The sequence below is a fragment of the Cibotium barometz genome, chromosome 9 (genome assembly GCF_041138505.1).
Source record: "Cibotium barometz isolate CiBa-2024 chromosome 9, ASM4113850v1, whole genome shotgun sequence".
NCBI lineage: Eukaryota > Viridiplantae > Streptophyta > Polypodiopsida > Cyatheales > Cibotiaceae > Cibotium > Cibotium barometz.
Window position 1 is genome coordinate 24,075,653 of NC_141054.1, and position 17,011 is coordinate 24,092,663.

Sequence of the window (17,011 nt, forward strand, 5' to 3'; positions counted from 1 at the left end):
CAAAGGATGAACCTCCCTTAATATTCATCTCCTCATAGAAGAGGTGAGCAATTAGTTTCTGAAAATCAAGAAAGTCCTCTCGAACTCTAATGGAGGTCTAAAACTAGTTGTATTCTTTGCCAAGACCATTCAAGTTCATGGAAACCATACCATCATCATCAACTGATGATCTACGTGAAGTAAGGGAATTTTCAAGCCCTTTAACCTTTACTGATGAGTAATCGTTTGATCTGAGCTTCCCTCTTGTCACATTATGTAGCTCCTACTTTAGCTGCATCTTTTGAGCTTATAGGTGTTTGTACCATACATCTTCACCAAGGTGTCCCAAGCATCCTTAGGCATTTGTGTATTCTATATATGCACAATAATAAAATCTCACACTAACAGACAACTAATATAGCACCTTTCTGGCTCTTTCATGCCATGCTTTATATGCTAGCACCTGTTGTGGAGTTGGAAGGATGGCTCCATCTGAGACAGTGACTTCTTGTCTAGTTGTAGCTCTCACAGCTATTAATGGTTCACTAAAATTAAAGAGAAAGAGAAATAAATACCCTTACCTATGTGGTACCGCTTCCTTGCTTGCCTTATTCTTGCCTCTCGCTTGCCTCATCATCTCTTACATGAATCAAAGCTCTGATATCATAAAGAGAATGCTAGGGAGAGGGAGAGCTTGAGTTTCTTGAAGCAAAAACATATAAATACACAAAAGAGAGCAAGACACAGGAGAGGGATGGATGGTTGAATTTTCTTATATCTTCTTCTCTTCTCTATAACCACAAACTAAAGAGATAAGTCATACTATAAGAAAAAGCATTTTCCTACTATAACATACAATGGTCGGTCCATAGTGTGGACCCGATTATATGAGCTGGGGCTATAATTATGCCATACTTTAGTAATCCAAATGTGGCTGTCAACAAAGCCTGTCATCTAATGGTGGCATATCAACCATAATCTCACCAATTGTGCTTGTGGCATAAGTGCAGAAACTATCACTCAAGTGGGTCATCAATGTCCATAGCACGAGTTGAGCTCGATATCTCAACATGGTTGTCATCTAATGGCGGCATATCAATCATAATCTCACCAACTGTGCCAATGGCATAAGTGTGAAAACTATCACCCATGCAAGTCATCAATGTCTACAACACTAGTTGTGCTCGATATCTTAACACAGTTGTGTGCCTATTGTCTCTCATGTACATTTTAAATATAAAGTACTAGGAAGATGCATAAATTTGAGAGTATATTAACATGCATATTGAGCCATGATCTAGCTTACTTATTATGTTTAAAAATTGTATAAATCTATGTAAATTATTCCACATTTATAAACATGAATAGGTTGATGTTTCAATGCCAGTGTTACTTTGTAAAAATACAAACAACTAAATGGAATACCATAAGACCATACAAAGAAAAATTGATTCCAATTGTTTACCAATACGAAAACAAGAATGCAATTAGAAGTGAAGTTGTTAGAATTTTGAGACTAGATATCAAGAATAAGGTGGATGACCCATCGTCGTCATTGAATATAGGAGAAACCTCTCCCACTACCCTTGCATACCATGTTAATCAACACCAGTACTTGATTAAGTTAACTGTTTTGACTACAGTAACACTTATTTTGTGCATGTATATATGAGTCTAAAAAAAGAAGAAAAAGACCATACACAAGGTCTGGTTGAAAGATGGTGGCACAATTCTCTCCTTAAAATTATAAACATAGGAGAACATGCCCTTTCATTGTTAGAAAAGCACTTTAGGTGTTAAAAATGTAGAGAATGTATTTATTTTCATAGCAACTTAAGTTGTGGTTAGCTCAAAGTCGATGTTTTGATGCCTGTAATTATGCTATTCTTAAAAGATGACCTAGTAGTAGATTCAAAGAAGCAAGTGTGTTGGTAAATGGTTGTTAGCGAACACTACGCTAATCCTATGTGTTGGGCTCACAATCACACAAATGTTAGGCTATTTTATCTTGATCCACTTTATTCCTCTCCAAAACTACAACTAATTTTTCTTTTTGGCAACCAGTAAAGCGTGGAAACTAGCCCATACAAACTTGTGGTTGCGAAGTGAACACATGCTATATGGAATTGCTTGGTTTCTAAACATGTTCTTATTATGATAAGTCCTTCCTCTTTGACAATTTTGATACCACATAGTCCCATGACAAATCTCAATATAAACGTTTACGAAACCATTGAAAATTAACTCATTGAAAGCATTTATATTCTATAATTCCATGGCAAAAACAATTTATATTCTAAATGTTCCTCATTAAAAGCATTTATATTCTATAATTCCATGACAAAAACAATTCCAAAACCATCAAAGCATGTTCAAATCACAAGGAGTCCTTATGAATTGACAACAATTGCATGATGTATTCCCATGACAATTACAAACTCCCAAGTCGAAGAAATTAAAACATGTTCTTCTCATGTCATACAACATCGATATGATATATTCCCATGACAATTATAAGCCATACTTTGCCAATCTTAATCAAACATTATAGTTGGAAACACTTATGTCAACACAAGATGGATGCATTGGTATCTAGCTTTCCTTTCATGTCCATGAACACCCTTGATGATCATGTGCTTGGGTTTATCATATTGAAATTAAAACGGAAAAGAGGGCAAGTTGACAAAATCTATAAGTACCCACACAAAAAATAGAAAGAAGCCAAAGGCTTGACCATCAAAGGAAATTCACGTCACCTTCTAAAAAGAAGAGAAGCACTACACAAGGTTCATAGAGTGTGGCAAAATTGGACTTGGTATTGATCCTCATGAAAAAGAGGGAGGATATAATAAAGCGAATGAAAAGTTCAAGAGTTCGTATGGGGGCGCGAGATTGAACAGAAAATAGATGAGCTCCCCATACTTGGAGAAGATGGACAAGTAAAAGGAACCACCCCGCAATAACACAAACTATCAAACATAAGGAACACTAAGGAAGGGAAACAGTGATGGAAAAAGGAGAGAAGCGAGAAGGCAATAAAAGGACCACCAGTAGAGAAGAGAGAGTAGAGGTGAGAAATCAAAGGGATCACCACTTGAGCAGGGAGAGTAAGGAGACAAAAGATAAGGTAGACCCCAAACTAACTCTATATAGATAAGCTTGTTAATCAACATGAGATTTTGGTGTTCTTCCATATTAATACCAGATTCAATAGATTAGACATGGACTCCCATTTTCAATAATTTCACAGATAAATCTGAGAATGCTGCGGTACTGTTTGTAATTGGTACTTAGGGTAGAGGGTTCTCGCAGTCCACTAGATCATAACTTTTACCTGTGATGTGCATACTCGTTCCGACTTTAATAATTCAATAAAGCACACATGATCCAACTCACTTTCATCCTCCTCATCTGAAATCCCTGCCTCTCTCGCCGTCAATGTGGCATCAACAATTCAAGTGAAAAGGGTAACGACAATGAAAACGGCACTATTATCACCAATGGTCCCCATAGGCACACTTTCCTTCCTCAAAAAAATTATTCTCAGCTCTAGCTTTGATACAAGTGCCATAGCAGAATGGTAGTCATTACAAACCCAGATATTTTTGACAACCCCTATAAGTGTCCCCTTGGTGTGTCAATAAGGGAAAATGTGATAACCAACTTCACTGTGCTGACATGGCATGTCCTTTGCAACATCAGAATCACCCAGTGGCACCGATAACCTTCCTCATTTTGGGGGGAAAACGTTCTAGCCTAGCATTAATATTTTTGCTTGGAGAATGCATTTAATCTCCAGCCAGAAATGAATGCACAATGCCTGACTTCTCCCATGTTTGTTTTTCCACTCTCATTGCCTCCACCTTCTTCGCGTCCTCCTGCATGTCAGCATCTGCATAGATGTTAAACATACAGACATAAGCTGCATCATCCTTTTCATCCAATCGTATTGCATGTTCGAAGGCCTGTTTTCCGAGGTCCACATTACCCAGCATTCGACAAGCTCCCAACACAGTATGCCACAATTTGAGGTCCGGATGGACTGGCATCTTCTTGATCATTGCTACTGCCTTCTCTAATTGGCCTGCACGGCCAAGGAGATCAACCATGCAAGTGTGGTGCTCGAGTGTTGGTGTGATACTGTAGTCTTTGCTCATGGCCTTGAAGTATGTTTGACCCTCATCCACTAGACCTGTATGACTGCATGCATTAAGCACACTAACAAATGTGACCAGATTTGGCATCATACCTTCTCCTATCATTTTGTCCAAAATAAGAAAAACATTTTCAGTTTCTCCAAGCTGGGAAAATCCTGCGATTAGTGCAGTCCATGTGATTACGTTTCGGGCTGGAAGCTTGTCGAACACTTCCTGTGCTTTTGCAAGCAAACCGCATTTCGCATACATATCCACCAAGGCGTTGCCAACACGGATGTCTCTTCCTAATAATCCTTTTCTGGAAATCTCAGCATGCATTTCGTGGCCCTTGCCAGTGGCTCCTATCCTGCCACAAGCTTTCAAGCTGCAAACAAATGTGGCAGAATTAGGGGAGATGCCGTCGTGTTTCATCTGTTCAAGACAGTTCAATGCTTCCTCACCACACCCGTGTTCAGCATATCCTGCAATTAATGCAGTCCACGAGACTACGTCTCTGACTGAAAGCTGGTCAAACACTTCCTGTGCTTTGTCAAGGAAACCAAATTTGGCATACATATCTACCAAAGTGCTCCCAAGACGAAAGTCTGTTTCCAACAAACCTTTCGTGGCAATCTCAGCATGAATTTCTATGCCCTTGTCTGTGGCTCCTATGGTGCCACAAGCTTTCAAGCAGCAAAGAAAGGTGACAGCATTTGGAGAAACACAATCATGTTGCATCTGTTCGAAACACTTGAGTGCTTCCTCACCATGCCCATGGATGGCATATCCTGCAATTAGTGTATTCCATGACACCACATTTCGAACTGAAAGCTTGTCAAAAACTTCTTGTGCTTTTGCAAGAGAGCTACATTTGGCATACAGACCAACCAACGCATTGCCAACAACAACATCTCTTTCAAGAAACCCCTTTCTAGATATGTCAGCATGTATTTTGCGACCGCTCTCCAGATCTTTGAGCTCAGCACAAGCCTTCAGGAGGGCCACAATCGTATGCAGATGTAAAGACTCATGCTCTTGCATTTTCTGGTACAGAATGAGAGCGCGACGTGACTCCCCACATCTAATATAACCCGTGAGGAGAGCATTCCAGGTGCTCTCGTTCCAATACACCAGCCTGTCGAAGACTTGCTGGGCATGGCACATGCTTCCAACTTCCATGAGCATCGAGACGAGGTGGTTACCGAATGATGGATGGGCATCCAGTCCAGCTTGGCACATGTAGGCATGCAAGTGCATCCCATGAGCGTGGTTTCGCTCCTTTCTGCACTTGTGCAAGAGACATGCAAGGTCATCATAGGAAGGCTGGGGCAGCAAACCTGCTTCCAAAGAAGAGAGTGCCTCCTCTAAGCCAAGCATATCCCAACCGTTGTTGTTCTGTTCACTTTAAGCATCCCCAGAAGACTCTTCTTCTGTTCTCTCACATCTGCGAAGCATGTCTTGGATCCAGCTTGCATAGAGACACCTTGTTGAGTGTATGCTTGAAATCTGGGGCCCTTGGGATCTGTGCGACACAACACAGACCCAATCTATTGCGATGCAAACATGGAAATGGGTACTTACTTTGATCTCTGTTGTCCCACCACTGGGAGGGATCATGAGGTGATCCTTCCGCCCTTCATGACGATGACGATGACGATGAGCAGCACGTGGAGCTCCTCCTTGGGCTGCCTGTCACTGCTCCAAGGGAAGACACTTCCTTGTGTGAAACAGTCTGATCTTTGGGCCAAAGATCAGACTGTTTCACACAAGGAAGCGATGCCCAAAGATCAGACTGTTTCACACAAGGAAGATTGCCCACCATAAGAGGCATCATCCCTTGCCATTTACAACCTTAATTTTTAAATTTCTTTTTCCAAAAAGCTTGTGTAAAACATCATACGACCAACCATTTTTGTGTTCCTAAGACGATAATTTCTACAGAAATTTCATGGAATTTGGTGGCCAAAATGTTTCTTTCATTCCATCAAAAATTGGGTTGATGTCCAAGGAATTTTGCAACTTCCCATGTTGAAATAATTTTACACCCTCCCGTGTGTTGTGGTTTGTTGCAAGGTTTGGGAATACTCCAAATCAATTTTGGAGCTCCTTGACCTTTTTGCCATATATCTCTCCTCCTCCCTCTCTCTCTTCCCTATGTACCCATCGCAAATACTACCTTCAAGGAGTATCGATCAAGAAGTTTTGAAAATAAATGATGAAAGCACATTGGAGCATAAGAGTACCATCAAAGGGATAGTCAATGAGAGTAACCATTGATGAAACGTGAAACATGGTATTTGATTTCACATGAGACTTGGAATGAAGAGAAGTTATGTGCATTGAAGGTAGACAATGCAAAGTTACAATTTGTATGCTAGGAAATAAAACCAAGGCCTTGTGAAGCTAGATAAGATATTGCACACTTAACAAAACAAATTTGCAATCATATGATGCTAGGTGTTAACCCCATTTTGGGCTTAACAAAGGCACTCCCTACTACAAACAGGAGTAGCATAATAAGTGTTATGTAATGGCGCTATAAAACATTATATATATTATGAGCAAAGCTAGCAAATGACTGAGCTTAGTAGATAAGGGTTGAGTTTGGGCACCCAATTGTGAAGCTAGAAAAGATATTGCACACTTAACAAAACAAATTTGCAATCATATGATGCTAGGTGTTAACCCCATTTTGGGCTTAACAAAGGCACTCCCTACTACAAACAGGAGTAGCATAATAAGTGTTATGTAATGGCGCTATAAAACATTATATATATTATGAGCAAAGCTGGCAAATGACTGAGCTTAGTAGATAAGGGTTGAGTTTGGGCACCCAATTGTGAATATGTGCCAGTTGTATATAGGTGAAGTCCTCATAATTCAAACAAACAATCCCCTTTGTGCCAGTTGACTATTGCTTATATGCTTGCCCTCTTGTCTAGTCTTTTGTGTGTGTGTGTGTGTGTGTGTGTGTGTGTGTGTGTGTGTGTGTGAGAGAGAGAGAGAGAAAGAGAGAGAGAGAGTTAGAGGGTTGAGAGTAGTGTGTATGATTCTTGGTGCATGTGCCTCTTACTTGCTATGTGAGAGTGAGCAAGAGTGAGAGAGGTGAGTCCTTGTAAGGAAGTGAAGCTAACTTCTTGGAGGTGATAATAACAAAAGGAGGAGTTTTGGCAAATTGGAGCTAGCAATTACTGGTGGTGCTTGGAGGTCAAAAAAATCATGGGCCAGAAGCAAGGTAAGAATCCCATGACGGTTGTAGTCTATTTTAATGCTTTCTATAATGGGAGAGTTCTTCCATCTCTTTTGAGTGCCCTACTTCGTCCTTGCATGCTTCTTCCATCTCTTTTAGTTTTGTTAAGGTTTTGAGTGAAGTTGTGAAGGTACAAGGTTGCTCTATAGAGTGAAGAAAAGTATGGATGTCATATTTTTTGTTGTTTTTGGTGGAAAGATTGAGCTTGGGTAACCTAGAAGGAGGCATTCCAATAAGTTTTTGTTTGGTTTTTTAGGTTCTGCAACATTTTTCTTTTTTACATGAAAAATTAGTGTGTTGGGTGTTTTGCTTTTTTTTAAAGCATAAAAACATAAAAAAAATTATTGTTTAAGATTTTCTGAAAGTATCATTGCATTAGCTATAGCATGTAGACTCAAAATGCACCATATGAGCAGGTAAAAACAAGATTTGGACCTTCAAAAATTTGATCAAAATCAATCCTTGGTTTTTCACTCTTGGGATTTTTTCACAGTTGTTGTAAAAAATTAGAGAAATTCATGCCGATAAAAAAGTCCCTAAAATCCCATCATGATTTGTGGGATTACATTGCCTAAAATAGAAAATCTTATCCTTTTATCCTTAAAAAATTTCGGCCAATGAAAAACTAGAGTTTTTTCACGGTCGTGACTATCTCAACTTTTCACACGTGACTATCTCTTACATACTCATGCTGTGAATTTCGTGAGGAAATCACAGTGAGATATTTTCATCATTTGAGGATTTGGAGATGTCTACACAATTTAAACTGAGCATTTAAGTTTATTCCTGACATCATGTCACCTTCTTTATATTCCGAATTAGTTTCTTCGGATCAGCTTACTGCTTCTGTCTGTCTTGGGCAGCCTTGATATTGTTTCGTTGCTCCTCCAAGAGTTTTTGTTGTAGTTATTCCTATTGCTCAACCATAATTATTTGTTTCATCAAATCTTTTGTGTCAGGCGAGAACTATTACACATACACTCATATCTTGCTTCATTTCTTTGTTATCGAGGGGCTCAGGTGAAGAGGATCCAAGTGGTTCATCCAAAAAAGGGGTATCTACAGCATGCCTAAGGATCGTGGTCACATCAGGTAAGGTTTTACCACCTTTTATCTATGCTTAGTGATGTATGCATTGAAATCTTTGCATTTGCCCAATCATCCTTCTCGGCCTTGTGCAACCTGTACAACTGATGTAAGTCTATGCGATTATACCTATCAATGGGCTTAACTTGCATGATCATGGTTGTTGACTTGCATGCATTTTCCACCTTTTATCTTTAGTGTGATAGAAAACTCCGCCGCATTATTGATAACCTTATTCAACTATAGAGAAGATGTCTTTGCAATCCATGTTCTTTTTTCTGAAATAGGTGGATCTTCCCCTTTTGGTAACTGCAAAGCATCTTGTATGAGTTGTTTTGTGACCAAGACAGGCACTTTTCCAGATAGGTTACAATACCCCTTTTGGTATCATGATTAGATGTTACCAAATGCTCTACACAAATTTTAGTATTAACATGGTAATCAATCGCTTTGACATATCCTTTCAGCCCCACTTGCTGTACTTTTTCTTGGGCACCTTTCTTGTTCGTGGTGGCAGTGTGTTTCAAAAAAACAAGTTGGCAGGTGCTCTCTCTGAGGTGATTCCAATATCTACAGTACTAGAGGGTCCATGGTTGCATCTTCATTAGCTTACTTCTTCAAGACTTTTGCACACTTTAAGTGCAAAGGGGGTGTTAGAATTGTGCATCTCACTGTGGGTCGGGATTTGGACCTTTTATTGGTGCCTTGCATTTTCTCGTAGTCATGGGCTATTTTACTACAGACGGCTAGCTCCATAGGTCCATAGGGGCAATCAGATGCCTCCCTATAGAAAGGCCACTTTTCTTCATCACTTGCAATCCATTGAACCTATTTATAGACACTTCTTCTCTACACATCTGCTCGCTAGTATTGCCATTGTAAAAGCCTCTTGCTACATAATATGATGTTCATTGTCTGATGTCTCTCTCTCTCTTTGCCACTCTCGTTCTCTCCTATGTTTTGCTTCTACATTGTGCAACTTTAAATATTCTTGCTTGGGGTGCCTGCTATTCACTAAGGGAATAATTATGGTTTTTCACATCTAAAAATTTCACTTATCATTCAAATTCAAGGTGATAATATAGACTAGTATTGTCCCGCACAGTTGATTAGATTAAGTACCATCCACAATTCCAAAAGATAATCATAGCTTGAATAATTAGATAGTCATGCGTGAATAACTTGAGTTAGCCCGCTGTGAAAAACTCTGGCTTTTCATGCCGGATGGACTTGAACTTTTAAGTAAAAGTTTACTCTTGATGAACTCAACATTCAGGTCTTAGTAATCAAACATATGTCCGCTCACGTTGGGGTTTGAGCCAAATGGTTGCTATTGGGTCCTTGCATGGACATCGTACTTTCCCTTGCTAGCCACGATACTCTTGGGTACCCATTCTTTCTTGGTGACCTCCCTCGAAGGGTTGCTCGGGTTAAAATATGGGGATTGGTTCCATCAACATCAACGAGGTTTTCGTTCTCCATAATGGTTTGACGGGGTGGTCGCGGCGATGCAACGAGGTGAGAGTGTTAGAGGTTATCTGTAGTGGTGGTGGCTTATAAGTGGAGGACAAGGCTTGAGATGTTGATAGGTTCCAGGTGCCCTCATCCACCAAGGGCATGATAACCATTCCAAAGGGGAGCTCAAGCATCACGGTCCTTCGCCACAACTAGGGATGTAATCCATGGCCGCAATCCATCCCCTCCAAAGGATGACGCTCTCTTTCAATGTACCTATGAGGGTCACATAAAACTTGCACGAGACAGGTTTAGATCCAATTAGAAACTCCACTTCAAAACAATCGACGGTCATAGATTGGGGATTATTTACCATGGTACTGGTTGCTTTCGCGGATGGTGCAAGGGGTGGGTCCCCTAACAAGGTCCACGTCTCCAAAAGACAACACATTGTGACTAGCACCGGTATCAACCAAGGCAAACCATGTAACTAGATAATCTTTTTTGGGGAACTCTAACTCAAGGCGAGCTAATTCCACCAATGGTTCTATTTCAAATGTGCCCTTCAAATTTATCCATAGCACAAATAGGGATGTGATTTTGACACCGTCCAATTGTGTAAACCTTGTCCCCAAGTTATGTGGAAGAGTATCAATTGTACAAGAACATGAATCTAGTCCTGGGAGTCAATAGGCTCTAGGAGGGGCTCATATTCTTGGTCCTCATCTTCATTGTCCAGCATCTTGTATTTACAAGTTCTATAAATATCAATCGATGTGATGCGAGCTTCCACATTCCATGCTCTACAAATATTGACTTAAGCGATCCGAGCAGTTGAAGTAGTTAGACTTGTGTCAATAGGCTCTGGGAGGGGCTCATATTCTTGGTCCTCATCTTCATTGTCCAGCATCTTGTATTTACAAGTTCTATAAATATCAATCGATGTGATGCGAGCTTCCACATTCCATGCTCTACAAATATTGACTTAAGCGATCCGAGCAGTTGAAGTAGTTAGACTCATTGGCAACAAGAATGCCTCTACCATGGGATGAGTCTTCCCTGTTTTCAAGCTTATATTCAAGGGTTGGTTACCCTTGCATGTGTAAATGTGATTGGTTTCTCAAACATGAACCAACCTTGTGTCTCTCATGTAAGGCCTTCCAAGGATCATGGTGTATGACCCTCTTCTTTGAAAACACATCACCAGGAGTTTATCAGCTCGAAGGTCTTAATCTTTGCATCATAAAGGATGCCTATAAAGTTTTAGATGTGTTCCCATTGGCAAGCTTGACCTCGAGGCGTGTGCCTAGGCCTCCCTGCAATCCTTGGTAATTATGTTGACACCAATACCGCCATCTAAGTTTGCGAAGACCATCATTCTTTTATAAACAATAGGTAACACGACAATCATTTCATCACTCTAGAAGGAGGAGTGTCCCACCTTGTTCATGGTGGCTACTTTTAGCTATCCTTTTTTGGGGTATTGTTAATCCCATTTTGGATTAACAAGTATACTCCTCCAATTCACGACATTAATAAGTGTCATGAAATAGCACTATCAAAGTTGTACATTATGAGATATTGGCCACCTCAAGGCCTAGTTAAGTAAGTTTTGGGCACCCAAGTGTGAATAAGGGCCAAATGTATATAAGGCATTTTCTCATAAATGAAAAGACACAATCCCCCTTTGTGCTATAGAAGACCCTTCTTTGTGTCTTGAGAGAGATGGAGAGAGAGAGAGAGAGAGCATTCTATAGAGCATTGTGCCTCTTCTATGCTTGTATGATTCATGCTTGTGTGGGAGATTGAGAGAGAGTGATTGCCTTATGGCGACGGTGTGAGCGACTCTAGGGTGACAGCGTGGAGGTGGAGCTTGGAGGTTTGGAGCTTAACAAGTGAGCTTGGAGGCCTCAAGGGACTCAAGTTCGAAGAATTGGTAAGTGAATTATGACGGTTGTGATCTATTGCTCATCCTTTAGGTGAATGCATTGAGTTCCCTCTTGGAGGTGAGCTAGCCCATAACATTTTTGGCACCGCTGCCGGGGAAACACCTTTGTTTCTTCCTTCCTCTTGGAGTTTCAGCTCCCATTGCATAAGATTCATGATTGCCTTTGCATTTTGGTAGTGTATTGTGTAGGAAATGAATGGATCCTGACACCTTTGATGCCACGAGATCTGACAAAATCAAGAATCGTGAAGGTGCCAAAAATCGTTCACGACGTGAACTATTTTAGAACTCTTCACGGCATGAACCATTTTTTGTTCACGAGACGACAACCATTTTAGTAGAAAACTTTCACGACGTGAATCCATTATTTTTCGAGACGTGAAACCTTATATTTTCATGACCTGAACTTTTTCCTGCAAACTCACAACTTAGTCCAATCCAACGCATGAGTTTGGTATAGTCAGGTTAAGGCTACGAAGGTCTGGAAAGGAGTGATAACTACAACAAGGACGAGGAATTCTGACCCCAAGAGCAAAAACAATTTGAACACGTGAAAGTGTAAAAATTTGTTCGATGTGAATTGTTTTCGGACACTTCATGCCATGAACTATTCTCTGCAATCTCACGACCTCAGAAACAGATCAACAGAATCTAATCAAAACTTAATTGGGTCATCAAAGTAGCTTATCAAATCATACATACATGCACTTAAGATCAAGAAAGCTCATTGGAGACGATCTTACACCTGACGATAGTGCATCGAATCACCCAGGATCTTCCTATCAAAAATGTGTGGGTTTAGTATAAGCACTCGCTTGAGTGTCTTAAGGAACCTGACCACCGTTGAAACTAGTAGTGAAGAGTCCATGGGGAGGAAGGGCTGAGGTATTCTGGGTTTGGGGATTTGGCAGCAGAAGCCGAACGTGAGGCTAGAAAAGTCATGGACAAAACAAAAAGTGAGAATGACGATAAACCAGACTTGCTCTCAGTACCAGACCACTTCAAAACCTACGCTGTTGACAAACGGCGGAAAGTGGTCCGACTGACGGCAACAAGGGTTGAGGATGGGCTATCCACACATCATACGATGGCCCGACGGAGGTCAAGGAAGTTGATATTGTGGGACCAGGGGGGAGGAAGCTAGACCCGTATCCATTGCTAAAAGGACTTGACTTTGATAGAAGAAGAGGAGCTCATTGCCCTCCTTAAGGAGTTTAAGGACTGTTTTGCCTAAAATTACAAGAAGATGAAGGGTGTACCACCACCTGAGGTAGTACAGCATACCATTCCAATCATGGGAGGATCAAGGCCAACCAGGTAGAAACCATACCAGATGAATCCTAAGTATGTGGCAATTGTAAAAGGAGGAAATAAACAAGCTCATTGCTGCAGATTTCATCTATGAGATAGAACACATGGAGTAGTTGTCACCAATCGTAATAGTGCCAAAAAAGAATGGAAAACTTAGGGTATGTGTCGATCTTAAAAAGGTCAACACAGCTACTAGGAAAGACCATTATCCATTACTCTATATGGAACATGTTTTGGAGAGAGAGTGGCGGTGTGGGTGAAGAAGCTTGCAGCTTCTTGGACGGATTTTCAGGCTATAATGAGGTGTCAATAGCACTAGAAGACCAGCATAAGACAACTTTCAATACAATTTGGGGAAAATTTGCATATAACGTCATGCCCTTTGGTCTCACCAATGCCCCAGCAAAATTCCAACAATTGATGTGCATAGCCTTCAAAGACTACTTGCAAAAGTGGTTGGAGGTATTTATTGATGATCTGTGTGCACACTCTCGATGGGCAAACCATCAACATCGCTCAAACACCTTAAGCAACTGGTGTTGATGATGACCTCCCGGATGCTTGTTTGTTCAAAAACTGGACATGGTACCCGAATGGAGCGAGGAGATATTTAATTATTTAGCTTATGGTTTTTTGCAGGAAATACCCTTGAACAAAGATAAAATTATTTAGCTTATGGTTTTTTGCAGGAAATACCCTTGAACAAAGAGAAAATGTGCTTATCAAGCTTGCTGCACCTTATCAATTGATTGTGGGAGAACTATATGAGCTAGGTAAAGATAATGTACTAAGAAGATGTGTGAGAGAAGATGAGTTCATCACGATATTGGATGAAGCTCATTCAAGGATAGCAAGCGGGCATTTTTCTGGAGAGATTATGGCTCGTAGGGTACTTCAAGCAGGATTATGGTGGCATACGTTATTCGGAGACGCCATAGAATTTTGTTAAAAGGTGCAAAGAATGTCAGCGTTTCGGTATCCCACAACAAAGGGACAAGATGCCGCTCACCCCTATTACTGTGTAAGACAACCCTTCAAAAAATGGGGAGTAGATTTTGTTGGACCTATTAGTCCTATGGTACACCCATCACAAGCCCGATATGTGATCGTGTGGCCACGGACTATTTCACAAATGGGCAGAAGCCAAAGCCTTGAAGCGAGCTGATGCACGAACAACAGCAAAATTCTTATACGAGCAAATTATCTCGAGGTTCGGTTGCCCATTAGAATTAGTAACCGCAACTCACATTTTATTAATAATGAGGTGATTAATTATTTACTTGCTAGATTCTTAGTGGTCCATCAAAAATCATCACCTTATTATCCACAAGCTAATGGTCAAGACAGAGTATAAACAAAATTTTGTGTACTATCTTGATAAAAACCTTGGAAGCAAGTCAAACCGGATTAGGAACATAAGCTGACATCAGCTCTATGGGCATATCGAATATCATATAAGGTAGCGACGGGATATACTCCCTTCCCTCTAGCTTATGGTGTTGAGGCAGTAATGCCTATGGAGTACCTAGTTCCAAGCTTAAGGATTGCAGTGCAAGAATGTTTGACGGAGAATGCATTAGTTGAAAGGCTAATCGACTTAGAGAAGCTTCAATGTGTAGGGATGTGCACTAATCCCTTCCTAGGAGGCAATGCCTCTGATGGGGTCAAAATGAAGTCGTTGTCTATCACATCAAAGAAAATATTATGGTGACTATGATGACCCCTCAAAGGTGAACTTTCACCTCCCACTGAGTCGTTCATTACATCTAGCAATGTGAAATTTGATCGGGTTGGTTCAACCAATCAGTTCTAGAGGTAGAGGCTCTAGAATTGGCTCTTTTCGTGGCCTCTTTAGAATGGTTAGGATCTCGATCAAGGCCTTTGGTAGGCACTAAGGTTCCCTCATTGGTTTTATCACATTGGCTCTAAGATGGGGTCAAGGACATGTGTCTCCGTGTGGAATGACATTGGGGTTTGACCCTAGATTTGAAAATGGAGTTGGGGCACTATGTGTGAAGGTTCTACGAGAACACTTAGCACACAATGCAGTCCCTACAATGGAAACATTGTATCGGTTGCCTGCATGCCATATTGTTGAGGTCTTTTGCTCTTTGTTGCACCATGGCTTCGAACAGAGAGGTATAGTCTATGGCTAGAGGTTGTTTTGGAGATCCATGTGAATCATATTGCTCATATGACTCATAGCTCTGCTATTTTGGACTCTTTGAGTCCATCGGTAATGTCACCTCTAAGCATTATTGTACTAGTGTGGTGGAACCGGTTGGGGTGGTAATATCGGAGGTGGGTATGGCATCAGTAGTGGTCTGTACATCCCTTTTGGTATGGGGTTCTCATCATGAATGTGATAGATTATGCACTGGTTGAGCACCGATTGAGAAGCATTTGGGATGGGCGATAGGTCTAGTGGTTTCTTTGGCACTAGGAGTATAGGTTGTGGTGCCAAGTTTACCTCGTACCAATAATGGGTTGCATCGTGACTCCCATGGCGCTGGCAATGAGCACAAAATTGTTATTCTCTAGGCCTCAGCATTGAACACTATTTTACTTGTATGATTTCTTCCTGGGGAATAGATGTGGGTGTCCTGCTTAAGGTGTTGGCTGGAGATCGCCTAAACAATTTAGCGAATTCTCTATATACTCATGTCCTTAACAAGGACTATAGTTAGGCACCCTTGGCTGATGATGAGGTTTTGGATGATGCATCTCCTATCTCTTGGTTAAGGTGGCCGATTTCTACATCCTTGTCTTGCAAGTTATCTCCCAGGTCTACTGCCTCGTGTAGGCAGCACTCATCAAAGATGAAGTGCCTAAACCTGTAGAGATGGTCATAAAGCCTCTTGCTCTTGAAACCAATTACAAATCGATTGATGAGCAATAGGTCATCCAATCTTTCGCCGGTGTTGTATCTCATGTGGAGATACTTGGTTCTGACAATGTAGTCCTGTATTATTTCTCCCTCCTGCTTAAGGTTGTATATCTATGGAAATGAGCTCCATCTATCTCCACAAGGTGAGAATCCCACTATGAAAGTGTGTCTCATGGCCTCGTAGCTAGCCTTTTCTAGTGGGTTTAGAGATATAAACCACTAGCTTGCTTTGCCTTCAAGGCAAAGTCCAAACGAACAGATCTTTTGGATCATCAATCCTTCCCATGGCCTCATAAATTTGATCGAACTTCGTTAGGTAATGAATAGGATCTCCAGTTTCATAAAATTTGGTCATCATCCTTGAGATATGGATTGGCTTGGTTTTGCCCAACTATGAGCCTCTAGGTGCTATATTGTAACCCCCCTTCCCATTTCAAACACCATCCTCAGTATATCTTTTGTGTATTTATGTGGCAGCGGAATGTAAAGAGATGTTTATGCAAAACCCTCTATTTTAGGGTATAGAATCTCTTGCCCTATATGGGGTTGGGTTATGTTGTTTCCAATGGTGCTTGTCCTTTGCCAACCTAGCCTTGAGTCTAAAGGCTCGTTGCGGTTGAGGACACGTTATACGATTGCTCTTGTGGATCCCTTTGCTTTGAGGTACTCCCAGACATTGGCTCTTCACCTTTCCCGACATTCCCAATTTCTCGTTTAAACGAACAAGAACTGAAATTTGCTCCTAACTTCTATAATGAACTTCTATGGAGAGCGAAACTCTTTCTTACACTATGTACACTTATTGTTGCATGTACTATGGAACATTTATCCTTGGTGATACAACAAAAGAGACATGTCCCGATTGTGGTAACTGTGTGATGGTTGGGCTGCTTGTCAACCGTGGTCTACGTGGGAAAAAACCAACCCCGAATCGACACCAAATGTTTGAACATTATGGC

At 40.9% G+C, this 17,011-nt stretch overlaps 1 protein-coding gene across 1 annotated transcript; it reads right to left on the minus strand.

Annotated features, from left to right (window-relative positions):
- Positions 1-3,767: 3,767 nt before the first annotated feature.
- On the minus strand, positions 3,768-5,732 carry LOC147635352 (pentatricopeptide repeat-containing protein At1g15510, chloroplastic-like). Its single transcript, XM_086802256.1, has 4 exons — positions 5,697-5,732; positions 4,941-5,510; positions 4,635-4,853; positions 3,768-4,547 (listed from the first exon to the last, which is right to left on the minus strand). The coding sequence occupies exons 1-4, from the start codon at positions 5,730-5,732 to the stop codon at positions 3,768-3,770; spliced, it is 1,605 nt and encodes a 534-aa protein (XP_086658382.1).
- Positions 5,733-17,011: the final 11,279 nt, after the last annotated feature.

Coding starts and splice junctions, on each gene's coding strand:
- LOC147635352 (XM_086802256.1), bottom strand. CDS start 5,732: ATGATCCCTCCCAGTGGTGGGACAACAGAGATCAAA. Junction 5,511..5,696: donor GTGGGACAACAGAGATCAAA/GTAAGTACCCAT, acceptor TAAAGTGAACAG/AACAACAACGGTTGGGATAT. Junction 4,548..4,634: donor AAGTGTTTGACCAGCTTTCA/GTCAGAGACGTA, acceptor TGTCTTGAACAG/ATGAAACACGACGGCATCTC.